The 27,903-nt window shown below is 49.6% G+C and overlaps 1 protein-coding gene across 7 annotated transcripts; it reads right to left on the bottom strand.

Annotated features, from left to right (window-relative positions):
- Positions 1 to 75: 75 nt before the first annotated feature.
- Positions 76 to 27,903, bottom strand: LOC120371451 (vitamin K-dependent protein C-like). 7 transcript variants are annotated; one of them, XM_039487209.1, is made up of 10 exons: positions 27,841 to 27,903; positions 26,827 to 26,878; positions 18,589 to 18,675; positions 16,172 to 16,332; positions 14,646 to 14,670; positions 13,924 to 14,034; positions 13,020 to 13,163; positions 5,415 to 5,524; positions 4,266 to 4,383; positions 79 to 956 (listed from the first exon to the last, which is right to left on the bottom strand). In XM_039487209.1, the coding sequence occupies exons 1-10, from the start codon at positions 27,886 to 27,888 to the stop codon at positions 388 to 390; spliced, it is 1,425 nt and encodes a 474-aa protein (XP_039343143.1). In that variant the 5' UTR covers positions 27,889 to 27,903; the 3' UTR covers positions 79 to 387. The 7 variants fall into 7 exon arrangements, with proteins under 7 accessions (XP_039343144.1, XP_039343145.1, XP_039343143.1 ...); XM_039487215.1 differs by lacking the exon at positions 27,841 to 27,903 and adding an exon at positions 27,115 to 27,162 and having other exon boundaries at positions 84 to 956; XM_039487210.1 differs by lacking the exons at positions 26,827 to 26,878; positions 27,841 to 27,903 and adding an exon at positions 25,659 to 25,766 and having other exon boundaries at positions 76 to 956; positions 16,172 to 16,364.

Raw genomic sequence — 27,903 nt, forward strand, 5'->3', positions numbered from 1 at the left:
GTGAACTACTGTTATGTTCATCTGGACTGTTCAACTTGCACCTCAGCCCCCAAACAGCTCAGGCGACTACATAAGTCAATTACAGGTTGGTGCATAACATCATATATTTTGTCTCATACTTGGATTGCAAGTTCTTTGGGTCAGGTCCCATCTTTTTGTCACGTAATTGTATAATACCTAGCACACTGGGGGCCTAAGTCACAACTGGTGCCCCTACAGATGAATAACTACCTAAGAAGGGGGAAATAGCAAGGAAAAGAGTACACACAGTTAACATATTCTTGCTTTATATACTCTAGCTTTAATACCAGAAGACATGACAGCACTTTGTACTGTGTATTGTCACTAGCATATGGCCACAGTGGTCCCAATTCCTCTTAATGAGAATCAGCCCTTAGATGAGACGTCCATTGTTTTAATTTGCTGGTGGATCCACTCCAGGTATTGGCTGACTTTGGTGTAGACTCCAAACTTCTCCAGTTTCCCACAACCTTCTCCCCAGCTCACCAGTCCCACTAGGAACCAAGTGTTCTTGAACTTAGTGATCATGGGGCCTCCGCTGTCCCCACCACAGGCATCCTGCTTGTCTCCAATAATCCCTGCACACAGCATGTTCTCAGAGATGTCATGCCTCATAGCTTGGGCACACTCACTCTGTGGGACCATGGGAATTTCAATGTAACGCAGAACAGACGAGTAATTCGAGGAGTCGCCACTTTTGCTCCCCCAGCCAGTCACCACCATCTGCTTCCCATTTGCCGTCAGCTCCTGCTCTGCCAGTTGCTTGGTGGGAAGACAAACAGGGAGCACAAATTTGTTGAAAATCATGGGCTGAGCCAGATGCAGTATGGCTATGTCATTATCGGAGGTCATCTTGCTGTAGTTTTCATGGCTCACTAGCTTGTCAACCACAATGGTTTGCTCTGTTTCCTCATTCCGCAGACGGTGGTATTCCCCTGAAAGAGCAATGAGGAAGGAGATGAGAGATGTTACTGGGCTCCTGGACCTCCAGCCCCACCCCCTGCATCAAACCACATTAGGACTAAAATACATTGAGAGCTCAGATTTGTCCTTGTTTTCTTAAAATGTGAGTTTGCTCAAGTTACCCTGTTCTATCTTAACAGGATTATACTTAACTGGCCTCCCACTCCTTGCTCCACAGGGCAGGGACATCATCTTCTGATTTGCCTATAAAGTATTGTGCACATATCATGCAGAACTGCATAAATATATCAACAGAATGAAGACACTGAAACTCTTCAGTGATGCTCTAGAGTGTCCACATTACAATGGGAATTGGACAGCTGGAGAGAATTTCTTGGGTGGTCCTTTCGTGGGACCCAGCATAAAAGTTTGGTGGAACATGCCTATAACACAGCAAAAGCAATATGCTTGTACAAGTTCTTTGATGTGTTTTTAGTGGCTGATTGGTTGAACTCCCTGACGTAAAGGCCATTAGGGACTGACTTCCTGGACTAGTCCATCCTAGAAGCTGGGATCTGTATTGTAAGAAATCCATGACCACCTAAGACTTTACAATTGTCACTGTGCTGCACACCCATTGGTGATGAAACTTCATCACCCCAGGGTAGTGACTTTATGGACAATTCCAGGAGGACAGTTCCATACCTAAAGGGCTACATGGAAGACAGAGTGAAGGGGCTTATGAGAGAAGTGTACAAACTGGGGGTAGAGGTTTGCACTGCTGGCTCAAAGTGGAGGCAGTTAGGGGCAACACAATGAGATACAACAGCAGATTAACAGGGAGGGCCCAGACTGTGAAGAGCCTTAAAGGAAAGGACAAGAAGATGCATCTGATGCAGTGAAGAAAAGAGAGCCAGTGAAGGGGCTCAAAGCCATGATCAGAGTGGTGGGTCAGAAAAGATGCTCATAGTGGTTTTAATGCCCATGCTGGCATCTCAGATTTTGGGGCAGTGGCACCATTGATTCCCTTATTGGGTACTTCATACCTGTATCTTCTGTACCACACTTAACAAAAAGTATTTTCACTGACTAAGCAGCTGAGGCAGAGGCTGTATTATCCCTTTGCTGTCAGAGCAGATAGGTAGAAAATGCTCCTCCGGAGGGGTTTTATTTGAATGTGAAAGGAACAATGCTTGTGGTGGTTTTTGTTTGGTAATTCAGGGGTAAATTTGGTGGACATTTTCCCATGCTTCGTATACTTCGTATATGTGCAGAGATAGCAGCGCTGGCTATGGCAATGTACAGGGCCGTCTCTAGGTTTTTTGCCGCCCCAAGCAAAAAATGTTTTTCCTGTCCCCCCCCCAGCCCTGGGCTCCCCCACACACCTCCCTGCTGCCCCAGCCCTGGGCTCCCCCTCAGCACCTCCCTGCTGCCCCAGCCCTGGGCTTTCCCCCCTCACCCGCACCCCCTGCCGCCCCAGCCCTGGGCTCTCCCCCCCCACACCCCATGCTGCCCCAGCTCTGGGCTTCCCCTTCCCCGACCAGTGCTCCCCACCCACACACCCCCTGCCACCCCAGCCCTGAGCTCTGCCTCTTCCATCCGCACCCCCTGACGCCCCAGCCCTGGGCTCTCTCCCCCCACACCTGCACCCTCCTTCCGCCCCAGCCCTGGGTCACTGGTAACCTGCTCCCAGGGCAGGTCATTCAGCAGGAATTTTGGATGTGCACAAAACACAGACAGGATTGGTTCCCATATGGTTACAGAACTGCAGTAAAGTGGAACAATTTTCAGCTTGTGTGATTGGAGGATATCTGGATGCATATTATAAGACTGTCCTCCATAAATGAGGAAAAGTTGAGGTGCCTTTATTATTCTTTTGTTCCACTCTTTCTTTCTATGGGGAATTTGCCAATGCAATATCACTGTCTTCCTTTTAAACAAATAAAAGTAAAGGCAATGGCTGTTGAAAATAGAAATTCCAGTCCTAAAAACCACTGGGAAGCATTTCTTGCTCAATTTTATCCTACTTTTTCTACAGCAAATTACAGTGGATCAGTATATTTGATTTGGGAGAAATGAAGTAACAGCTGCCCAAATTGAACTTGAGCACTCCTGAATTTTGAGGTGTTCAAATCTGGAAGACAGGTGCTAGATTCCCTTTCTGAATATTAGCTAAATCTGGAAAGGAAAAGTCAATTTCTGTTTCCATGGCTCAGAAATGGAAATCCTCCTAAGTGCTGGGTACTGTACCTAAAGCTGCCCAGGTCCAGTAGAGCCTCCCCTCCCTTACTTTTCATTTTAAATTCTAGTGGGATCCACGTACCTCCCTTGCTAGGCTTCAGATAGAGAGAGGCACTGTCCATTTAGTCCACTCAATTCCTTCTTTGGGGGCTGCAAGGCGAGGTCACACCGGTATCCCTAAGCCAGTCTGGGGATGTCTTCTGAAGGGGATATCTGGGCCAAAACCTTCTACTCCTTGGGCACACTTGTTCCCCATTCACAGTGCCACCCCGCTCTAGCAGTGAGCTCTCCATTCACAGCGAGCTGCAGCATGAGGTTTTCAGCTACCATACTCCCTCCCCCCCTTTGCTGTTGGTAGTGGCCAAGGGAATGCTGGGAAATGTAGTTCTTTCCCTGCTCCAGGGCTGGTTCTATAGGCATGGAGCTAACCAAGGAACTACAGCTCCCAGGGCCCCTGTTGGTTCTCACCTCCCAGGCTCGATCCCTGCTAGCTGCCACCCCTGCAAATGGGCTGCCCCAAGCAGCTGCTTGCTTTGCTGGTGCCTAGAGCCGCCCCTGCCTGTTGGGTAGTTTTGCAAGGTGGATACATGCCCAACTAAGTATAGATTAAGACTCCTCTGCACGTCTAGTACTCATGGCCTATTCCAGATTTGGGATCAGGAATCTAGAGATGCTTCCTAAGCAGCAACATTCTCATTAGCCCTGGGGCACTGAGTGCAGGCCCACTGCCCCGCTGTTGGGGTGCAAGTACACAAGGTTTGGGAGTAGAAACACAAACCAATCCAAGCTCCAGAGTGTGGGAACTTTACTTCCCCTTTACTTCACTTCCAAGATACGCAGGAGTGCTCACAATGTATCAGCCCACTTAGTTCATAGTCAGGCTCTTAGCTGCTCAAATGAAATCAGATGGGTTTAACAACATATTTTTTAAATCTCAGGTAGATCCGACGGGCTTCCTAGCCAACCCAGTTCTATATGCAGAATGACATGCTCTCTCTATAATCTGGCATCCGTCTCCCAAAAGGACAAGCCTCAGGATCCTGAATTAGAATGTAATATACTAAAAGAGGGTAGCACAGGAGCTGGTCTTTTTTCCATACCAAGTTTTACTTTGAACCTCCCTTTCTCCTCAACGCAGTGTGCTGCCGTTAGAACCCAGGAGGGATGGATGAGAACACCTCCGCACATAAACTTTCCCCTGCCATCTAGCAGCATGGTCTGAAACAAATAAATAGAGAAGAAAGGCACCACAGGATCCAGCTCAGACACGTAGGATATGATATATTCCTTCTGCATGCAGCAGTCTACACTGCATCTTCAGGTACCAGAGCATGTGACATTAGCAGAGGTCAAAGCTCCTCGCTTGGTGGACAGAAGCATCCTAACAAGATATTTACAGTCCACATGGAATGAAGGTTTGGGTTTCGAGCGTTCCATCTAAATCAGTTTTCATGTTTCTCGCTGGCTGGGCTCACTGCTCCGGAGATGCTGCAGACCAGCAGTTGGAAGCATTCTGGTCCTTCTGAGTTTTGGAGATTCTTAGCTCAAGCAAGAGATGGTTTAGCCCAACAACCACCGTGTGCCTGAAGTGAGTAAAACATCTTGGGCTGATTCTCATTTATGCTAAGAGCTCTTTATGCTGCCACAGTGGTGTAAAGAGATCTTAGTCTACATGAGACTCGGGCTGGCAGAAAAGCACTTTCTCTAATGCCCTGGTAGGGTCCATACGGTGGATCCTTCCTCTGTGAGCCCCCAGCATGCTCTGTAAAGGTCTGGTATGTTCTGTTAGACTAAAGCATGCTCTGTAGCTCTAACCGATGCCTGGCAAGGCTTGTTTTACATTTATAAAAACAAAGCTGTCCTAAACCAACAAAGATTTCATTCAGATGCTACTGTGATAGTACTATGATAGCCAGAGTGTGCTGCAGGAGGTATTCAATACGTTCATGACGTGGCCATCCCCCTCTTGGTGGGACACCACAGGCAGGTACATCATGATGCTGCTTGCATTGGAATGGTTAGCAAGAACAAATATAGCTTGGCAAAGAGTGGTAAGGCTAATAAAATACAACAAAAGTTACATTCACTTCAGCTCTCCAACTTTTGATTTGGCCTTGGAAAGCCTAAAATAAGGGGAAGCTTAGCTTGCAATAGCGCCATCATTTGTGACCTAAGTGCTTTACTGTGCATATGAAGCAGTTCTGGGTACAGACTGAAAGCTCCACCACAAAAGATTATGTATTCCTCACCTGCCAAGGGCTGTCTCCTTTTTTTCCCATTTTCCCTGCAATGAGTCGAATTTGGACACCTGATTTGAGCTCCATGCGATCTGCCTTCACCCTTCCACAGGGGAACTCCACTACAAGAGATAAATCAAAAAGAGGTTAACCCGCAAAATTCAGACAATTCAACACAATCACTGTCAGCTTATTAAACAAGAAACTCTCCAACTCACTACTGTTCTAAAAAACCCTCACCCTGTCTCCTTATTTCTGTGAGATGCTCGCAATGGCTTCTCTGCATTCCCTCATTGTTTCACCGAGGGGGAAATTCCCTGATCCTGTGGAGGAGTTTGACTATGTGAGGAGTTCCTAACACAGAGATAAATGATTGATTTCTAATTCCAATAAAAGGAGGTTATTTACCTGTAACTGGAGGTTCTTCAAGATGTGTGGTCCCTATCTGTGTACCACCAAGGGTTATACACATGCACCATATGTCTGGAACCAAAGATTTTGAAAGCTGTAGTATCCATTAGTCCATGCATGTGCCCTTCCTCCACCTTATGTTTTTGTCTGAAGTGATAAAGGGCAAGACGGACTGACCATGCCTTCAGTTTCTTCTCCACCGCAAATGGAAAAGATCCGCAGCAGCGGGGAAGGTGGATGGGGTTGTAATACAGATAGTGACCATACATCTCGAAGAACCTCCAGTTACAGGTAAGTAACCTCCTCTTCTTCTTTGAGTAATGGTCTCTATTGTATTCCATTGAGGGTGATTAACAAGCAGTACCTAGTTAGGAGGACAGTGGAGGAAGATGATGGAACTGTGGAATGGAGAACAAGGCATCCGTCACAGTCTCACACTAAGGCATAATGGGAAGAGAAGATACGTACCAAACTCCACAGGCCCTCCCCCCACATATGTAAGTGGTATGTCATGAAGCGCGGCCGAAGTCGATGTTTGCACTCTCGTGGAATGGGCTCATACCCCAAGGGGTGGAGACAGTCCCAATAACTGATAGAGTGTAATGCGCCCCAAAACCCACTTAGAGATCCTCAGAGTGGAGATCGCTTGCCCCTTAGTCCCTTCTGTTAGAGCGATACACAGTCATGGGGATGTCCTGAATGATCTTGTCCTCTGCAAGTAGAAGGCCAGGGCTCTGCGGATGTCGAGGGAGTGAAGGTGCCTTTCCTCCGTTGAGGTGTGAGGCTTTGGGAAGAAAGCAGGTAAGTGTATGGGATGGTTGAGATGAAAGCAGGATACAACCTTTGGCAGAAACTTGGGATGCAACTGCAGGGAAACCTTGTCCTTCTGAAATGTGATAAAGGGAGAGTCCATCATGGCCCCCAGTTCGGCTACCCTTCTTGCGGAAGTAATAGCTACCAGAAAGGCAACCTTCACGGAAAGGAGCGACAGGAAGCAGGAAGCCATAGATTCAAAAGGTGATTTCTTCAACACCCAGAGGACAAGGGTGAAGGAGCAATGGGATGAACGGGTGGATAAGTCTGGAGGAGGCCCTTCCAAATCCTGGTAGTCAAGGGGAGACTTGGTTTTGTCTGAGGTGATAAAGACGGGGGTGGCGGGCACCGAAAGCAGCTTCATCAGGGGTGGCCAACATAAGCCTGAGAAGGAGCCAGAATTTACCAATGTACATTGCCAAAGAGCCACGGTAATATGTCAGTAGCCCCCCATGAGCTCCCTCACCCCGCTCCCAGTGCCTCCCACCCACCGGCAGCCTTGACAATCAGCGCCTCCCCCTCCGTCCTCACACCTCCCAATCAGCTGTTTCATGGCATGCAGGAGACTCGGGGCGGGGGGAGAGCAAGGGCACTGCAGGCTCAGGGGAAGGGCTGGGAAGGGGTGAAGTGGGGGCAGGGCCTGTGGCAGAGCCAGGGATTGAGCAGTGAGCACTCCCCAGCACATTGGAAAGTTGGTGCCTGTAGCTCCAGCCCCGGAGTCGGTGCCTATACAAGGAGCCGCATATTAACTTCTGAAGAGCTGCATGTGGCTCCATAGCCACAGGTTGGCCATCCCTGGGCTACATGCACCTTGATGGAGTTGAGAGTGAGTCCTGACGCCTTCAGGGACAGAGGTAGTCCAGAAGAAGAGAGATGCCTACATTCTCAGGGGAAAGACCCCTCTTGCTGGGCCCATGAGGTGAAATACTTCCACTTGGCTATATAGGATCACCTCATGGACTCTTTTCTGCTACACGAGAGGATGTCTTGTATTGCTGACAAACATTCTCACTCTAGCGAAAATGCCCATTGAAAAACCAAGCTCGTAGGTGAACTGTCTGCAGATTGGGATGCCTGATCCTGCTGCCATGTTGTGCAAGGAGTCACAGGAAAGCTGGCAGTGGAAATGGGGGATGCGCTGACATGTGGAGAAGGAGGAGAAACCAAAACTGGTGAGGCCAGAATGAGGCGATCAGAATGACCGTTGCTCTCTCCTGTCGGATCTTGTGTAGGACATGCAGCAGGAGCAGTAGGGGAGGAAAGGCATAATTGACCTGGTCCAACCAGTGGATGACTAGGGGATCGCCTTGGTAAAGGGTGCCGAGGCATCCCCTGGCCCCCCGGTGCATTTGCTGTTGGTGTGGGAGGTGAAGAGGTCCCTGGTCAGAGTCCCCCAGTCGTTGAAAATGTCTGTGGCCATGGTGTCATGGTGCTCCCATTCGTGGTCAGCCATGAATTTCTTGCTGAGAGTGTCTGCAGTTACATTCTGAGTCCTGGGAAGATATGCTGCCAACAACAGCGTCTTGGGTGTAACACACCAATCCCGAAGATGAACAGCTTCTGCACAGAGTGCTGAAGACCTCGTGCCCTCTTGTTTCTTGATGTAGTAAAGGGCAGTGGTGTTGTCTGATATGATGAGAACATGATGGGAGTGAATGGATGGGAGAAATGTGCAACATGCTGTCCGCTTTGCCCGAAGTTCCAGGATGTTAATGTGCATCCTGGATTCCCGAGCACTCCAAGTCCCCTGTATCATGTGCTCACCCATGTGGACGCCCCATCCAAGGAGTGATGTGCCTGTGATGATCGTCGTGCTTGGGGAGAACAGGAGGAAGGGTATCCCGGTGCAGACCTGACCAGGGTCCTTCCACCATTGGAGGCAGGAAAGAACCTCGTGGAACTGTCAGTAGGAAGTCCATGGTATGGTGCATGGGAGTATAGGCCTTCTGGAGCCACAGCTGCAGGTAGTGAAAGCGAAGACGAGCAAAGGGGGGGGAAGGGATAGCTCAGTGGTTTGAGCATTGGCCTGCTAAACCCAGGGTTTCAGGGGAGGGAGGGATAGCTCAGTGGTTTGAGCATTGGCCTGCTAAACCCAGGGTTGTGAGTTCAATCCTTGAGGAGGCCACTTAGGGATCTGGGGCAAAAATTGGTCCTGCTAGTGAAGGCAGGGGCTGGACTAGATGACCTTTCAAGGTCCCTTCCAGTTCTAGGAGATTGGTATATCTCCTATTATTAAATTAAAGGCAATAATGTACATACAGGCCACCAAGAAGGGAAAGGCAAGTCCTGGATGGACCAGAGACCACCTTGGTAATCAGTTCTTGTAGGGCCTGGAACCTTTCCTCCAGTAGGTAGGCACGTGTCGAGATTGCATTGATGCAGGCCCCAGTGAATTCTAGAGCCTGTGTAGGATCCAAAATCTATTTTTCTATGTTTACATTCACCCACAGGGAGGAGAGGCATGTGAGCAATATGGAGGTCAAGGCTCGAGCCCTCCTTTGGATCACACTGCTGTCAGCCAGTTTTTGAGATAAAGTAACATAACAACCGCTTGATGCTGATGGTGGGCCACCACCACAGAGAAAACTTCAGTGAAAACCTGTGGAGCAGAGGTGAGTCCGAATGGTAGAACCCTGTACTGGAAGTACTGAGGACCTGCTGTGAATCTCAAGAAATGTTTGTGGGTAGGGTGGCTATCTACATGAAAGTAAGCATCCTGCATATTGGGAGCCATAAACCACATGTCTTTTTCTAGCGAAGGTATGATGGCTGCTAGGGTGACCATACAAAACTTTGCCTTGCATATGAAGTGGTTGAGATGACGGAGATCTAAGATTGGTCTCCACCGATCACCCTTTTTCTTGGGAACCAGAAGGAATAGAACCTTGTGCCCTAATAGGTCACGGGAACAGGTTTTATCACTCCCTTTGGAGTAGGGAGTCCACTTCTAGGGTGAGGATACTGTCATAAGAGTGATCAATGAGGTGAGGCAGCGTCATGAACTCAATTGTATAACCATGTTGAATGACATCCAGGACCCACTTGTTATCAAAATCCATGCTGGTGAGAAGAGTGCTAGATGCCACCCCAAAAGGGGGTGGGCTGGGTGTAAGGCAAAAGGCAAGGTGGTTGGTGGAACACCAGATGCACTCAGAAATATCAATTCTGCAAAGACTGAGTATGAGATGCTGAAGGCTCTGACGATGAACTGAGAGGATGGGGCTGTTGGATCTTCTTTCATTTGTGAGGAGGCTCACTAGGCCACTGATGGAAGGATTGAGAAGCTCTGAATTGTTGTGTCGGTGGTAAGAGGTAGAATTTGCGCTTGGGTGCTGGTATGTAGATACCCAGCAATTGTAGAGTGGCTCTGGAGTCCTTTACTGAGTAAAGGGGAATCGTCAGTCTTCTCATTGAAGAGATGAGACTCATCGAAAGGGAGGTCCTCCATGGTGTGCTGGACTTCCCTTGGGAAATCTGATGAAGTAGCCACCATGCCCTTCACATGACAATCCCCTTAGCCATCGTGTGTGAAGAAGTGTTTGCTGCATCCACTGCAGCCTGAAGTGTTGTCTTCATGACCAGTTTTCCCTCCTGTAAGATAGCCTGGAGGAAGCTTGTCTGCAAAATCCACCACCTTGCCACAGTAAGGAAATAATATTTAGCAAATAGATCCAAGTAATTTGAGATTCCAAATTGAAGGCTGGCAGAGGAGAAGACATTGTGATCCAGAAGATCCAGTCACTTGCCCTCTTTGTCTGCCAGGGTAGAGTGTGGGTGTTGTTGCCACCTGTATGATGAGGGAATTGGGTGGGAGGTGAGAGAACAGAAACTCAACCTCTTCGCTGGTACATAGTACCTCTTCTTAGCCCCCTGGGGGGGGGTGGGTGTGCAAGTGGTTGAAGTGTGCCAGACAGTCTGGGATGGTTGCAGAATGGCCAATTACTGTGGTTGGTACCGAGGCATGCAAGATGTCAAGCAGCTGGTGCTCTTTGTCCTGTACCGCCTCCAGTGGGATGTAGAGGTGTTCAGCCATCTTATGTAACAGGTCCTGGAACTGGTGATAGTCTGGGGACAAGGAGGGAGCTGAAGACACTGTGGCATCTAGGGACAAGGAAGGGAACTGCTCCGGTTCTGGTGGTACTGTTGGAGTTGGACTAAGCGGTTCTTCCTCCCAGTATTGGAGTTCTGAGCACCTGCTCAATGATGGTTGAAGAGGTGAGATGGGGAACTCCTTTCAAGCTGAGTGGGAAGGTTCTGAAGGTAGGTACTGGGGCTGGAACCCCCAGTATGGCCAGCAAGGCAGATTTGATGGTTGCTGTGGAGGGCCCCAAGGAGTGGTGTACCAATGACTTCTTTGCTGGGGATAGGAAGGACACTGCCACTGAGCTGTTAGAAATATTGGTACGGGAGGGGCGGACTATGCGCTTTTGTCTGAGTCCTCCGATGCCGAAAAGTCAGAGCCTGGTTCAAATCATGGAATTCTAGGGAAGTGGGCGGGAACACAGCCCGAAGGGGCTAAGTACAAGGTAGAACAGCCCACCCCCTTAGGTGGCGACTGAACCTGAAGATGTGGAGATGTCACCTCCTCCAAAGCCAAGAGTTCATGAGGCTCAGGGGCCAACTCAAGCTTCCCGGGCATCAACAGTATGTGCTCCGCAGTCAGAACTGGAACCAGAACAGAACTGCCTTTGAACTGAAGGTTCCTTTGACTTTGGCGGTGCCGATCTGGAAGGGGTACATGGCTCAGTGGCAGGGCCAGCTCTGGCTTTTTTGCTGCCCCAAGCAAAAAAAACAACAAAACAACACCTGAGGGGCGGCCGGAGTGGCGAAGCAAAAAAAAAAAAAAAAGGAAACCTGTGGGGCAGCTGGAGTGGCAGAGCAAAAAAACCCGTGCAGGGCATCTGGAGCGCGGGTGCAGGGGGACTCCCAGTGCTGCAGACGTGTCCTGGGCAGCGGGGGGGGGAGGGGGAGAGAGAGAAGGGGACGGCCAGGGCTTCCGCCGCGCCACCTGCTGGGAGGGCTCCGCGCTGCTTGGCGGGGAGGGAAGGACGTGGGCTGCCCTGCCGGGCTTGCTACAGACCTCGCACCAGCTGGGGCAGACGGAGGGTGCAGCCCGCTCGCAGCAGGACGCTCCCCTCCTCCATGCTGCCGCCCCCTAAAGGGCGGCCGGAGCGGCGAACCAAGAAGAAAAAAGAAAAAAACTTGCAGGGCGGCCGAAGTGGCAAAGCAAAAAAAAAAAAAAAGGATTTGAGGGAATGCCGCCCCTTAGAAGCTGCCGTTCCAAGCACGAGCTTGCTCAGCTGGTGCCTGGAGCCGGCCCTGCTCAGTGGACAGGACTAGCTTTCTGTGCAACTTCTTGTCATTCTTGTGAGATTTGGAACATGCCGTTTTCTGTGGCTGGAACTTGTGGATGGGACAGTGTCCTTCCTGGGCCCGGAGGAAGATTTACTGCCAGGCTTATGCACATACTTCTTTGCCTCATGATTAGGTCCCGGCATGGGGTCATAGCACTGGTACCAATGGAACCAGACTGGATCTCTGCGGTAGGAGGTGTGCTCCTTGACTGCTCAGACTGATGTACAGGGGGAGTTCCCCAGTCTGGATCCGACTGTGGCCTCATGGTGACTTCCACAAAGTGCTTCTTGAGGCGGAGAGCCCGGTCTTCCCAGATGTGGTTTGGGAAGGAGAGGCAGACACTGCATCTGGATGCAATGTGGGCTTCTCCCAAGCAGTAAAGGCAGCATTGGTGCTCATCACTGACTGAGAATGAGGGAGGGCAGGAGGCGCAGATCTTGAACCCTGGTATCTTCGGCATAATCAGGTCTGGGTGCTGGGGAGGGTGAGGGTGAGGGGGAAGTGGAAGACCTTTAAAATGGCATCCCAAAATCCTGAAAACTATCACTAATCTACTGCAAAACAACAAGAATACTAAGCATATAGAAGTATAAAACAGTCTTTTTTCTGTGTTTTAGAAAGCGCATCACAAGAGATGAGAGAACAGGAGAGGTCTGACTCAGACCATGCAGCGGTGAGAAGGAACTGAGGGCATGGACGGTACATCCCACCCTTTATCGCCTCCGACGGAACCACGAGGCAGAGCAAGGGTGCATGCGTGGCCCAACGGACACTACTACTTTCCAACTCTCTGGCTCTGGACACATAGTCCATGTGTATAACCCTCAGTGGAATACAATAGAGACCATCACTCAAAGAAGTGGAAAAATCCCAAGCAGAAAATCACTCTGCATGGAATAGATGCATTGGAACTATTAGAAACTGTTGCATATGGTTCTCACATTTCAGAAAAGAAGTGTCCCCCCCATTCTCTTGTTTGAAGAACGCTGTATAAAATTGGAATTTTGGGTGTCCTCCCACCCCACCCTTCCTTCTTACCAACGGGCTCGCACTTGGAATGGTCGTCCATCAGCTGATAGCCTGAGGCACAGCTGCAATAGCGGCGCTGGCTCTGCTTCGGATCCTCATGGCAGAAATGTTCACATCCCCCATTATAAGTGGAGCAGTCGGTGTAGTTAGCCTCTGGGAAACAGAGGAGGGGAAAAGAGATGCAAGGTTAGAAGGCCTAGGAATCACCTGATGGTAAGGTCTGAGCTGGACTTGATGTTCCCCTTTGAAATTGGAATAGGTGCACTGTGAGAGGGAATTGTCCAGTGCCTTGATTTGAAGGAACAGCAGTTGATGGATTTGGGATTCCAGCTTCTGTTCTGACTTTGTGGCATTTGAGCGGCAGATTGAAAATGGGGGTGGCCACTGGGAGTGCTGAGGGAGAGGCCAGGGGCATGATACCAAGGAGTGTGCCAGGAGGTAGTAGACTGAAGGTCTGATAATTCTGCTCCTTGCCATTGAGCATGAGTCTACTGCATACACTGGTCAGCAGTTCGCCGGGAAAGAAAAACAGCTCTTTTAAAAGAGTTCAGCTCAGAATTCACTCATCTCTGCATTGGATTGTGATGGGTTTTTTTTCATTATCTTGCAAACAAAATCCATCCTTTCTTGTTTTGCTGACAGCTTTAGCAGTTGTGGCAGACCCTGTTTTACAGGAATATTTTCATTGGCGAGAGACTTAGACCTCTCCCATGATTACAGATCAGCTTTATGTTATTTTAGAAAACAACAAACAATCCACTGGCAGGCCATGAAATAGAGAAAAACAGCATCAGAAGCAGACAGGTTCTGCAATGACATAAGTGTTGGTTTTCCTATACAGGCAGAGGTACTTCCGCCCCTTCCCCCCAGTTTTATTTCTAATATTAAAATGGTGGATTGAAGCCAGAGTTACCATGTTGGCACAGGCGTCCCTCCCAGCCTTGGTTGCAAATGCAGTTAAATCGTCCAATATTGTCCAGACAGGTCCCATTGAAACAAGGATTGGATAAACACTGATCTCCATCTGAAATACACATGCAGGGAAACCCAGATCATGAACCCTACATCTGACCTCTTCAGTCCCAACCACCCCACATCAGCTCGGCAACTGGGCATTGCGAGCTCGATATCTTTATGGTGCTTTTTTTTTTTTTTGCCTGTTGTATATGTCGCTCTAGAGGTTCTCCAAGGCACAAGGACAATGTGATGGACTCTGAGTTACAGCTGTAGGGCATGTGTGCTGGGGGCAGGAAAGAGGGCAGACAGGCACTGAATGCAGCGGGGCATGGCCTGGTTTTCTTAGAACTAGAGAGCAATGGTGGAGTTCATCCTTTGTGTGCACCAGGGAGGTCTACAGTAATCACCGGGATTAGGAAGGATCCCCCATCAACTTTGACCAGTGACTTGGCTCTAGGAGAGGATATGGAAACAGGCATAGAGGTGTTTGGAATCTGCCCCTACAGTCCATGTAGTAGACGGGGAAACACACTGTGACATGAGAACATAGACTTTGATGCGTAAAAGCTGGAACGAATGACGTAGAGAGAATTAATATACAGTACATGGCAGCAAGGATGCAGAGGTACCCGCTGTGGAGGGGAGGCGGCGTGGAATCAGAAACTTTTCCTTACTTACCAACATACTTAGTCCAAAAGTTTAGCTGTGGAGAAATAAAAACAGGGTTAGGGCTGGAAGTAGACTGTTCAAATGAATGAACTTTAACTGTCTCTCTGCCTTGGGGCAGCGGAGTTCAGGTCTCCAGTTAATAGCAGTAGTATCTCCCCCTTTGACACAGTAGTAATAAGACTCAATTACCTGGCTGGGTGGAGGCTAGGATGTGATGCTGCAAACACAGGTCATACTATCTTCCTTGTGCAGGTCCCGCTCCTCCATTCGTCACACCTCCCCACCTGCCCCCAACCAATCGCCAGCCCAGTACACTGTACCACACCAATCCCAACCAGCCTTTTCCCAGACCCCCCCACCCCCGCCGCAGCCAGCAGCCAACCCCCCATCACAGCACACACATCTTACATACTGCTGAGAGCTCAGGGACATTGGTGCTGGCTGGTCCTGAGTGTGTGTTTGATTCTGCTGATCCAGAGGGGTTGATCCTGGTGGCTCTGGGAGGACCCAGCCGTATCAGTGATGGGCCCAGCTGTGCCCCTTACCTCCCCTCAATCTGCATCAGCTTCTTTGCTGTCAGAAGGCAACTGCTGACTGGGTAAGTCCCCTGTATTTCTGGTGTACAATTACAAGCAGTGCCCAGCCAGGCAAAAAGACAGAGGACAGCAAAGCCTTTTCTTCTAGGTGATTGGCTTGAATCCCACCCACTTTGGTAATGGCCACATGTTGTTACCATACATTCTCCCTTGTGTTATTGCCAATAAAGCTCACGGGGACACTGAAATGTGGGCCTCACCGTGCTCGCTGCCAGGCATGCACATGGCCAGAGGCAGTCTCTGCCCCAGAGAGCTTACCATACTAGAAAGACAATACGCTGAACCCTGGATGAGGTGAATAGTGCAGGAAGGAGGAGCACATGGAAGGAGAAAGTGATTTAAATAAAAGGAGGCTGTCAGGAGGGATTTGAAAGAGGAGAGAGGGGATGGCGCCTGGCAGAGGCTGCCAGATGACTGTAGAAGCTGGGAATGGGCAAAGAGGAAAAGTTCAGAGGGAAGTGACAGCGAGATGTCAGTGGGGCAAGCTTCCAAAGGCCTCCTAGGGGAGGAGGAGGAGCCTGAATGTGCTGTGGTAATAGACAAGAAGCCAATGGAGGGAGTCAAGAAGGGGCAAAGTGGCTCCGAGACTCAGGCTGGCAGGGGAGAGCTGGGGCAGGAGGCAGACAGGAAAAGGCTACCGTGGCCGGGGAGACCCACCAGCACGCACAGGAGAGACAGGGCTGGCTTTGGTTTTGACAACCAGAACTGCGAGGAATAGATGGAGACTACGGGCCAGATCATCCGCTGGTGTAAATCAACACAGCTCCATTGACATCAGCGGAGTGCTGCACATTCACACAAGCAGGGGCTCTGGCCCTAAGAGAGAGGAGGGGTATTTAAGGGAAGCTCTCGTTATGCTCCTGACGTGGATACATTCCCCAAATCAACATTTCACTGGTTAATTCATTCTCACATCCAGCTTTAGGGGGAACGACTTACAGTTGCTTCCCTGGTTTCAAATATCTCATGGGCCTCCTCCAAGTCACACTGCTCCTCATTACATTCTCGCTCCACAGAGCCTGGCTTGAGCTCCTCCAGGAAAGAGTTTGCCCGCTTCTGGATTTTCAGGATTTGGTTTGCATCTTTGCTGCTGTAAAATACTTGAAGCCGAGAGAGGAGAACCAACACAGGGCTATGCATGCACTGAATCTTAGTTTGCAGCCCCTTTCAGAGATATTCACTTATTTATTATCTCCAGCTTAAGGTGCCTGATTTTTAGAGGTGCCCAAGACCACAGAAGCACCTCTAAAAGCAGGGCCGGCTCCAGGCACCAGCTTATCAAGCAGGTGCTTGGGGCGGCAACTCCGGAGCGGGGCGGCACTTTAAGGTATTCAGCGGCAATTTGGCGGAGGGTCCCTCACTCCCGCTCGGAGTGAAGGACCTCCCGCTGAATTGCCGCAGACCGTGATCGTGGCTTTTTTTTTTTTTTTTGGCTGCTTGGGGCAGCAAAACCCCTGGAGCCGGCCCTGTCTAAAAGTCAGGCACAGAAGGTCTGAAGCTGGACACCCAAAAAACCAGAGGGACATAGACTCCGTGACGTTTCCTGAGAACATTGGCCCTGGTTTGGTACTTCTCAGAGACCACGTTCAGGTGGGCAGTGGGAAGATGGCTGGGGTAGAAATATTCAAGAACAGACTGAAGGACAGGCCAATGGTGTGTCTGGGTTTGAGACACAGAGGCTGCATTTCCATTAGAGAACTGAATCATTGGTAATGGAACCACTGGGATTGCACGGTGAAATTAGCAAGTGCTGTGCAGTCACGCTAATTAGTCTGTTTTGGGTATAGTTCTCATAGACTTATAGACTTTAAAGTCAGAAGGGACCATTATGATCTTCTAGTCTGACCTCCTGCACCACACAGGCCACAGAATCTCACCCACCCACTCCTGTAACAAACCCCTGACCTGACCTATGTCTGAGCTATTAAAGTCCTCAAATTGTGGTTTAAAAACTTTGAGTTCTGCCCCATGTCAATGCACAGTACTGCCTTACAAGTATTGCAGGGCCTTCCACCTCTTGCACCTTTCCCATAATGCCTGGTACAGCTCCATGGGGCTGGTACCCCTCCATTCTCACCCGTTCACAGGTTTGGCTTGTTCCTATGGATGTTTCAAGAGAGTTCACTCCTGCACAAATTGCTGCGAATGTGCCGTGAGGTGCAGGGCTGCACCCACCCATTGCAGACGCCGTGCCAAAACACTGTCCAACTGCCTCTGGTGGCCTGGAGCATATTGCAAGAAGCACAGCTTCCTTTGGCTGGAGGGTCTCCAGGAGGCAAGAGGCCTGGGGACTATTCCTATTTGATGTTGTGTTGCAGTCGGTTTGCTTGCTTGTTTTAACTAAACAATTCTTTTTTGTATTTGCCTCACAGTAAGAAGCTGACTGAATGTTGTGGTCACTGTGCTGGTCTCAGGATATTAGAGAGACAAGGCAGGTGAGTTAATGTCTTTTATTGGACCAACTTCTGATGGTGAAAGAGACATGCTTTCGAGCTACACAGAGCTCTTCTTCGGGTCCTGAAGACAAAAGCATGAAGAAGAGCTCTGTGAAGCTCGAAAGCTTCTCTCCCTCACCAACCAAAGGTCCAATAACAGATATTACCTCCCCCAGCCTTGTTTCTCTAGTAAGAAGCTGAGATAGGAGTGATTTAAGCCTGGTTTCAGAGACAGGAAATACTACCAGACCCTGAGGCCAAGCTGTCTAGACTTCCAGGCTTGGGCTGGCGCCCCCTCCCACCTCACAGGGTCCTGGAGCAATGAAACAGCCCTGCAGCCCAAACCCATGAATCCCAAACAGTTGGCCTGGGCCAGTCATGCATATTTAGTTGCTGTGTAGACATACCCTATACCTGTATTACAGAGGCAGCAGGCATGACTCCTCCATGTTCTCACATGGCTTTCCATGGGCCATACACTGGTTTCTCCACATGGGGTGTCCTCTCTGTGTGAAGTGTTAGGTTTCTGGTTGGGTAGAGTCTGAAGTAGGGCTCTGGCTGAAATCCGACAGGGTTCCCTCACAAAAGGACATTACCTTTATCATCAGGATGAGCCTTATCTGACCGTGTGAGGGCTCCTTGCACTAGGATAGCTGTTCTGTCAGCATTACCAATCACTGGGCTGCTGCACTGTCCCTGGGGTACCTCCACCACAGCCAGTGGTGGGGAGAGCAGCATATGCCGGACTCAGGGTTTTAACTGCCACGTCATCTCAGCCTGCTCTGGGCAGGATTAGATACGATGGCAGCAATGCAGAGGCCTGTCTGCAACAGTGCTCTCCCCATGGATACCACAGTGGTAGCTGCACCAGGATAGCACCAAAGGAGACTAGCACAGGGAGAAACTCAGAGTGGAACTTACCTGAAGTCCCATGTCCACGGTGCACAGAGCAGGCAGCCACCAACACCCAAAGAGTACAGAGCCTCCACATAGTGCAGAACGGCACACCTAGGAGATTAAAAGGGAGGAATGAAAGCGCATGTCCCGACGAGGCCCAATGTACTCCCCGAGATGGAGGAATTTCTAGCTAGGCAGCAGGTCAGACTGTTCCCTCCTTTGTTTTCCAGGCCGCCGGAGCCCATCTGAAAGGCTGACTTGCTCCTCAGCTGGAGTGCAAACCAAAAGCAGTGGATCGTTAAAGTCCATCCTAACGGTTCCGCTAGTTCCCTTTGTTCCATCGTCAGCCTCCCCACATAAGTCCTCTCTCTCCTCTTCCCTCCCCAGATTCAGGATTTGCCAAACAAGCCTCCCTTCTAAATCGAACAGGGTATAATACTTTGGAAGCACTTACTGACCGACAAGTTTGAATCACTGCTCTCTACTCTTCTGCCATGAGCACTGGTGGAGGCTAGTTAATCCCTAACTTCAAATATTTACTTATCCCACACGGGCCTTACTTTCAGTCAGTCAACAAACAGGGACAGCTCCTGGGACAATTCCTTGCTCCAAGGAGCACGAGTAAAACGGCCCCTCTGGGGGTCTGAGTTGTTCATGTCCAGGCTTCCTGTTGCTTTATTTTTTGCCACTGACAGGTAAGATCCACTTGAAGCTGATGGTGGTAAATGCAACCATGGCAGAACTGAGAAACCTTCTTGGTGAATGCTAAAACCTGCAGATAAGGATCCACTGCCTTCTCCACACTGGGTGGGTCCCATTCCCAGTATTATTCTACATGGGGGCAAGTGCGTTAGTATTCTCCCACTTTCTTCTCACCTGGACAGTCCCTACCCTGCAATGGGACCACCTTTTGAGCTGAGGAGGCTAGCGCCGACTCCTTACAGCCACATGGGGTCACTAGAGTGCCATAACATGCGCTTTTGCCATCCTGGGAGGAAGAGCTCTGAATGCATATTTCAGAGTAGCAGCCGTGTTAGTCTCTATCCGCAAAAAAAACAGGAGTACTTGTGGCACCTTAAAGACTAACAAATTTATTTAAGTATGAGCTTTCATGAGCTACAGCTCACTTCTTCGGATGCATAGAATGGAACACACAGACAGGGGATATTTATATATACAGAGAACATGAAAAGGTGGAAGTATGCATACCAACAGGCAGAGTCTAATCAATTGAGATGAGCTATCGTTAGCAGGAGGAAAAAATGCATAGATTCCCATGCCAGCACCCCCCCAGGAACTCCCATTCTGTGATTAAATAACACATCATCCTCCCCACTTCACCCTCACTGATGTGATCAGGAGGGAGATCTTTGCTATAATTCCATAATAAATATGTTACAAAATACACACACACATAATCAGAACCACAATAATACACCCTTCACCCCCGTTTTTTTTTTAAATGTCCTCCTTTCAGGAGGACCAAAAATGTTAATTTTTATTCTGATTTAGGTTGGGTAATTTGAGAGATTGATCTTCTCTCTGGAACCCCGAAAACTGCATATAACTCTACATGTTTGTCCCACTGTCCTATTTTATCATTTCAATAAAATCTGTATTATAAAACAGTGGAGAGATCCTAAGAATGAAAAAAGAGAAGCGAAACTATTCCAAATGTGGTCGCACCAGTAGCCGTAATAATAAAACCCTCTGAAAATGGTCCGTGTTCAGCTCTGGTTCAAAAGTTGGGAGAAAGGGGCTGATGGCTACAGTGGGGGAGGAGCTTCCAGTCCCCTGGATCACCAAAGGGAAAGCAGACTCTGCTGACTTAAGAAGGGATGGAGGAATCCCTAAGATCAGAGTGGGTGGGTCTGACCCCAAATCCCAACTCCAAACATCCTCCTGGCATTTAGAGTGATTCAGATCAGGATACAAAGGCCCTGGCCCTGCAATTGGATCCATGCAGAAGGCTCTTGCACCTGGGCAGAGCTACACTGACTTCACTAGGACTCCAGGCAGGTTTAAGGGTCCATCTGTGTAGATCTGACTGCAGAATAGGGGGACAAAGTTTTCAGCTGAGCCCTTCTCTACCTACAACCAGGGTGTGACCTCTGAGATGCAGAAACCTGGGACATCTGGGATGACCCTGAGCCAATAACACTGGACAGGTGGCAGTGTGTACTGACCACCCTTACAGATTGCCTGGGACAGTTACCTCCAAAAAGGGACAACCCTGGGAAAACCTTGTCAGGTGGCAAGTCTAGTCAGCATAGGACTCAAGAAAGAAGGTGCTAAGATAGCCAGGATGGTTAGTACCATTAGAGGCATTAAAGGAAGCCTACACTGTTTGGTAGTAATTTCCATTTTATGGGATACATTTAACATCAACAATAGCTGCACAAAACCAACAGGGACAACACATACCCGGCAAGGGGCTGAGTTAACCCTGCGGCTGGAACCTTAACCTTTGCATTCCCTGATTTTTCAAAATTTCTGCTGTCCCTAATGGGACACAGTAACACGTGCAATTGCCTGATCTGACTCCCCTGAAGTCAGTGGAAATACTGATTAATTCAATGGGTGCTGGATCAGCATTGAAAACATTTTGGGCCCTCCTTGTAGTGACAGTTCTAATACTTGACTGTCTTTTTGTTCATTTGTGCAGCATCTGGCACGAAGGGTTCTGGTCCATGACTGGTGCTTCTAAGTGTTACAATAATACAAACAAAAAATAACAGTATATCAAGTACCTGTTGGACTACATTACCCAGAGGTTGGGTGCGTCTTTTTTGGAAGAGAGAAGCATGGTAAGATCAAGGTAGCTGTATTACCTTACAAAAATACATGCCAGCTGCATAAACTACATGTATTATTGCATGACTGATGGGTTTTTTGGTTTTGCATTTAATTAATCTGATAGTTGGAAAATAGCCCTTTTTTATTTTAATACAACTTATTTAGTGTGGACACCTCTCCAACTGACCGTCTTTTTGGTATCTGGGTTTATGATGTTAAAGTCAGTATTTCTGCTGTTTGAATTTTGACTGTATCCTGTCCATTGATAGCCAAAGCCAGAAGACAGCCTGCTTAAAAGCCATGTGAAGCATGACCTGGGAAGTGAGGGGGACACTTTGGGTGGGATTTTTCAAAGAAGGTTAGAGGCCCGAATCTCACCTAATTTCAGTGGGTGCACAGCCACCATAGTCTCCTTTGAAAGTGCTGGAATCAGGGCCGGCTACAGACCCCAGCACGCCAAGCACGTGCTTGGGGCGGCATGCCGCGGGGGACTCTCTGCTGGTCGCCGGGAGGGCGGCAGGCGGCTCCGGTGGACCTCCCGCAGGCGTGCCTGCGGAGGGTCCGCTGGTCCACCGGAGCTGCGGGACCGGCGGACCTTCCGCAGACACGTCTGCGGGAGGTCCACCAGAGCCGCGGGACCGGCGACCGGCAGAGCACCTCCCGCGGCATGCCGCCGTGCTTGGGGCGGCGAATTCGCTAGAGCCACCCCTGGCTGGAATGATGCAAAGTAACTGAGTTTTAATCACATTGTGCAGCTGGAAGCCAATTTTAGTGGTGACTGGTGGATTAATAAGTAGGAGTTGCTTGCATTTTTTAATTCTTTCTAATGTATAAAGGTGACCTGAAAGGGTTTGTTTTTTGGAGACCTGGAGGGTTTTGGTTGGTTGGTTTTATTTTGGGGGGAAGGGAGGGGGAAGGAGGGATAGTAAGATTTTTTTTCTGCTTTACGTTAGAAAGTCAGGTGCAGTTTGGATTGCAGGAGCCCATTACAGCTGCAGACCTTGTGAAACAGTAACACCAGCCAAACCAGGAGTATGGTGAATCCCAGCGACCCAAAGGAGGACACAAATCAATTCCTCCCATCCCCTCCCTTTGCAGGTCACCTTAAGGCAGCTTTTCTAGGGGTCTGCAGCGTGCTGAGTGGGACTGTCCATGCTAATTGTCCGCACAGCAGCCCATGCTACCGGGTCTGTGATCAGAGACTATGTCATTGCCATGCCAGAAAGAGGTGGGGCTCCACTGGGTCCCACCAAAATAAATTCATTTGATGGTCACTGAATATGCTCAGAAGTGATTTTTCAATGGCTTATAACTCTTATTCACCACTTTTTCTGAACCTGGTCATGGGCAGTCTCTTTGCATGCCAAGGTTGACGGTTCAAGGGTCAGCCATTTTTGGAGTTGTGTGAAAAACACTGTGGCAGTTAAAAGTTGAAGAAGTTATTTTTTTCAACTGTCCCAGGCTTGCCGCGGTCCAGCCGGAGCTCCAACCGGGAGAGCGGGGCCGCGAGGCTTGCCGCACTCCGGCCAGAGCTCCAGCTGGGAGAGCGGGGCAGTGGGGCAGCCGCGCTCCCGCCGGCGCTTTGGTCGGGGGAGCGGGGCCACGGAAGACCTTGGAGCAGACCGCAGCCGGGGTAAGTAAAAAAAATTAAAAAGGCCCCTAAGGCCTAAAGCCAGCCCTGGTCCCAGCAAAGTTTTTCTTCAAAGCTTCCATTTAAAAAACAAAAACTTTCAGCTGAGACTAAACATGGAGGATTTGGGGTGAGGGAATGTCCAGAAAGTTAAGAGCAAATGAAAACAGGGGCTTATAAATGATACTATTGTATTACTTTAACTACTGTATCAGGTTTATCCACTCAGCAAACAGTAATATATTACATGGAGCTGGACTAATTGCCTATAGACAGTGCTCTGTGTTACCGTGTAGGAAACCTGCATTTGACTGGTAATCACATGACCCCAGGAGCTGGAGGTTTAAGAAAAAACACCAAATATTTCACGATCTGTGATAAAATCCTGATGAGTTGGCAACACTGCTCAAGCCCAAGGGCCAGACAGAGAATGGCTTGAGCAGGGCCGTCCTTAGGCATCCGCAGCTGCGTAGGGCACCATGAAATTTGGGGCACCAAATTGCCCCACATTTCATGGTGCCCTAGGCAGCTGTGTGTGCTGCATATGCGGCAGCACCAGCCGTGGCGACCAGCCCTATCCCTCGACTGGCCCCCCTGCAGGCTGCGCCCAGTGCAAGGGGCAGGGCCATCCCTACTGGGTGTGGGGCCCAGGCCAGCTCCCTCCGGCCGGCCCGTCCCCATTCCACCTCGTCCCCCAGTGACCCTGCACTCACTGGCAGCGGCAGGAATCGCAGCAACCTGACCCCAGCCCGCTCCACTCCGCCAGTTCCCAGCTGCGGCGCTCCGCTTCCCGACGCTGGTGAGTAGGGGGAAAGGATCGCCCCCACCACTCACCGGCGGGGGGAAGTGGAGCAATGTGGCCCCAGCCCGTTCTGCTTCCCTTGCCCCAGCCATGTCACTCGGGTTGGGGAAAGGACCACCCCCGGGTGTCACTGGCAGCAGGAAGCGGAGTGCCGCGGCTGGGAGCTGGCTGAGTAAAGCGGGCTGGGGCCGGGCTGCTCTGCTTCCCACCGCTGCTAGTGAGTGTGGGGGGGATCCCTTCCCCCAAACCCCCTCCCCTGAGCAACACGGCTGGGGCCGGGGCGAGGGAAGCGGAGCGGGCTGCTCCCAGCCCCCTGCTAATCCCCTGGGCCACTCTGGGCCTGTGGGGACCCCAGAAGTGTCCCCCCACAGCTTCTGCCTCCCAGACCCTGGGGGGGGTGGGAGGCCTGGGACCTCACACAGCCCCCCTGTGGGAGGGCTGCATAGGGCACCCAAATGGCTAGGGACAGCCCTGGGCTTGAGTCATAAGAAATGATACAGGGACTCCTAAGGGCAGGTCTACACTAAGGGCAGGGGTCGAACTAGGGTACGCAAGTTCAGCTACGTGAATAGCGTAGCTGAACTCGAAGTACCCTAGTTCGAACTACTTACCCGTCCAGACGCCGTGGGATCGAAGTCCGCGGCTCCAAGGTCGACTCCGCCACCGCCGTTTGCAGTGGTGGAGTACTGGAGTCGACCGGAGCGCGCGGGGAGTTCGAACTATCGCGTCCAGATTAGACGCGATAGTTCGAACTCCGAGAAGTCTAACTCACCGCGTCGACCCGGCAGGTAAGTGTAGACTAGCCCTAAGAGACTACTTTCTGGTCCCTCTTGGTCAGAAGGATGGTTAAAGTTTGAACTCTGAGGATGAGAGGAAGATAAAGGGGAATAAAGATAAGGATCTTTGGCAGACTGACAGGAAAGAGGATCCACAGCAAAAATTAAATAATACTGTAGTGAGAGATCACATTCCGAGGATATTATAAATAGATAAAGGCATTAGAAATAGACATCACAGAGGAAAACAATCCTGTAAAGTGAAAAGAATTATGGATCATAAGATTTTTTAGCTCAAAGCCATCCCCTCACAAAGCTGATCTGCAAAGGCAAATGATGGGTTTGGGCTCTGTTGCTTCTTTCTCTTTGATAAAGAGAGCTGAAAGGTTTATTTTCCTTTACACTTCCTTTTCTTTCTGTGCTTTTGCACTAACAATATCAAGTCTGGTGTTCCCTGGTTTTTCTGGAGGACTCCTGAGAGTTCTTAAAATGTGGCTCAAGAGCTCTCTCAGTCCTTTACAGGAGGGGTAGGGTGCTGAATCTTTACCAAAGACATCTTTTCTGTCCAGTGTTTCTCAGGTACTTGAGTTAAATAAAAAAAATGTTCAACAGACTAAGAATCCCTTTCCCCCTCAATTAATCAGGTTTCACTTGCATGATTCTTCTTGGTATCCTGTGTTCTAGTCATCTATTCTTAGGAGATACAGGGTAATAATAATAATGGCTCGTTCTTATTTAGCACTTCCCATCAGCAAATCTCAAAGTGTTTTACAAGAGATGTCAATATTATCCCCACTTTACAGAGGGGAAACTGAGGCAAAGTGCCTAAAGTCACCCAGCAGGCCAGAGGCAAAGCAAGAGTAGAACCCAGCTTTCCTGAGTCCCAGTCCAGTACTCGTAAACAAGACCTGAATTTGCAATGTACAACAAACCACACAACCCTCAGGGCTTCTTTACCCATGATCAAGCAAAAGGCACAAACACCTTTCCCCTCACAGGTTACTTTTACAAGCCAAGTGCTGGTACAGCGCATATGGGAGCAGAGCAGTGTGTCCACAGGATCCTACAGCTACCCCTTCAGTGAATGTACCTAGTAGGGAGGCAGGGCAGAAATTGTTCATTCGCTTGTGGCTGAGAACTCCAGCTTGTCATGGCTTGATCCTAGCACTCATGTTCTTACCAGGAGAGGAGCATTTAGATGCTGTGGAGGGAGCAAATTGGTCATATGACACTCCAGTCCCAGCCTAGCACTCAGTTGATTCATGGACATTTGTTCTACAAAACACCTGTCCAAGGCTCTAGCTGCTCATAGATATTAACAAATGCACAGAAATAAGAGACTAATAGCCACACTGCCAACACTTCGCTATCCACTCCAACCTGACTCCTCCCCTCACAAGACTGGTCATCCTTTGTATGGACCCACTGTTCAAAACTACCACCAGACTCCCCTGACAAACCACCCCTTCTCCCTCTTCCTTCCACTTAATGAAAATACTGGGTTGCGCAGTATGTCCTGAGTCAGCCAATACAGGTTCCCTGCTGTGTCTTTTCCCCCATTGTGATGGAGTGCCCATGTCACACAAGGCCTGACAGGGTAAATTAGGCCAATTAACCTATATGCTGCACCTGGAGGAATGCCAGGGTGTGCTATGGCCTAATGGGCAGATGACGTTGAGCTGAAAGAGGAGTTCGGCTGAGTTTATAAAGCTAGGAAGCTGGCACTAGGAAAGGGCTGCAGAGACATAGTCTGCAGTCACTCCCTGGGAGGAGGGTGGTTTGAGCTGGTACACTGGGGGGGAACGGGGACTAGAAGCTGTAAGTAGTCCAGGGAAGGCGCAACAGGGAAAGCAGACCACAGTTGCCAGATATAGGGTCCCTGGACTGGAACCTGGAGTAGTGGGTCGGCCTGGAATTCCCCTGCTGGCCACTGGGCCATCAGGGCAGTGCTGGAGAAGGCTGCCTGAGACCATTGGTGCAGAAGTGCTTGGGTACCCCGGAAGGGGGAACTGCGTAGTGACCTGGCCAGAGGATCAAGTCACAAAGAGGCAGCAGCAGCTCGTGGGGCGAGAGAGGGGCTGCAGACTAGGTGAGACAGAGATATGGGATGCAATCAACAGAAGGGGTGTTGGCCTCGCAGATCTAATCCCCAGAACTGTGAGGAGGTGCTGTCCAGTGGTGAGTAGCGCACCCACTCACACCAATGTACAAATGTCTCCATCTGTCCACTCACTGTGGGGATAGTAATAGTTACCTACCTTGCAGGCTGCTTGGGAAGTTTGTAAATCTTTTGAACTCCTCCGCTGGAAGCTGCTAGAGAAACGTAATGTATAATTACAATGGGGAAAATACACCATGCCAACTCACTAAATGTAACTGCCCGGTTATCTGCCCACTCAGGAATGAAGGCCTCAAGCCTTTCTACTGGAGCTCCCCTAAGACGTGGGTGCGGGGCTACACAATATGCCAGTAGACACTGCCCACTGCAAACGCCTTTCTCACAGAAGAGCAGCCTTCTGAGTGCTAGGATGTGGGGAGCCACTTCCCTTCCCTCAGTCACTTCTGGTGCCCTCTAAACCAGTCTGCTTCCAATGCTGCCAGCACTGCAAAGTGAAGAAGGGTCTCCAGGGCCTCCCCTCTCCCCATTTTTCACACCAAGTGAGAAAGAAGGTGTGTGGGATGAGGAGAGGTGTGTAGACATGCTTGAATGACAGAAAATCCATTGTTGCTTCAGCACATTAAGGGCCTTCCCCAGTTCACACTGAAGAAATCCACTGGGCCATGTTCAGCCATGTCAGTGGAGTCAGAGCAGTGCTAATAGTGGCCCATTATCCCTGGTGTGACTACAGCTGTATATGGCAGAGATTTGGATATGAGGCTTCTGCAATCCAAAGAAAGAGATGAACTAACCTAAAAATGTGTTTGTCTTAATGGTCTAGCTAAGTGGTAACTCATCTGGTTCGTCCCTGCTGGGGTTTGTCTTCTTTGATAGCTCTTTCTATAGCACTATTTACTGCCCAGTGACCTAGACTCAGACCTGGGTAAGTGGTTCAATTCCACTGAAGAGAATGGCCCTTAGGATGTTATTCTGATCTGGGGGTAAGTGGGTGCATATTTTAAATTAAAATCTGTGCTTTCTTCCCTGTTGTTAAGACTTTGGGGGTTAGTTTATAGAATACAACATAATGTGGTGGTTAACCATTTCTATCTAGCATCAGGCCTACACAACTGCTAGGATTTCTAACATCCCTGATACATTAAAAATATTCCACCTTTTCAGTGGAAAGGCTCCAGCAACTTTCACTCTGTAATTCTTGCATGTGAAGCTCTATTTT

The sequence above is a fragment of the Mauremys reevesii genome, linkage group 9 (genome assembly GCF_016161935.1).
Source record: "Mauremys reevesii isolate NIE-2019 linkage group 9, ASM1616193v1, whole genome shotgun sequence".
Taxonomy (NCBI): domain Eukaryota; kingdom Metazoa; phylum Chordata; order Testudines; family Geoemydidae; genus Mauremys; species Mauremys reevesii.

Excerpts from the sequence above, each read along its gene's own strand:
- LOC120371451 (XM_039487209.1), bottom strand. The coding sequence starts at position 27,888 with ATGCAAGAATTACAGAGTGAAAGTTGCTGGAGCCTTTCCACTGAAAAG. Across the intron at positions 13,164-13,923 it reads GGGACGCCTGTGCCAACATG|AGGCTAACTACACCGACTGC; the intron begins GTAACTCTGGCT and ends TCTGTTTCCCAG. Across the intron at positions 4,384-5,414 it reads AAGGAGACAGCCCTTGGCAG|ACCATGCTGCTAGATGGCAG; the intron begins GTGAGGAATACA and ends TATTTGTTTCAG.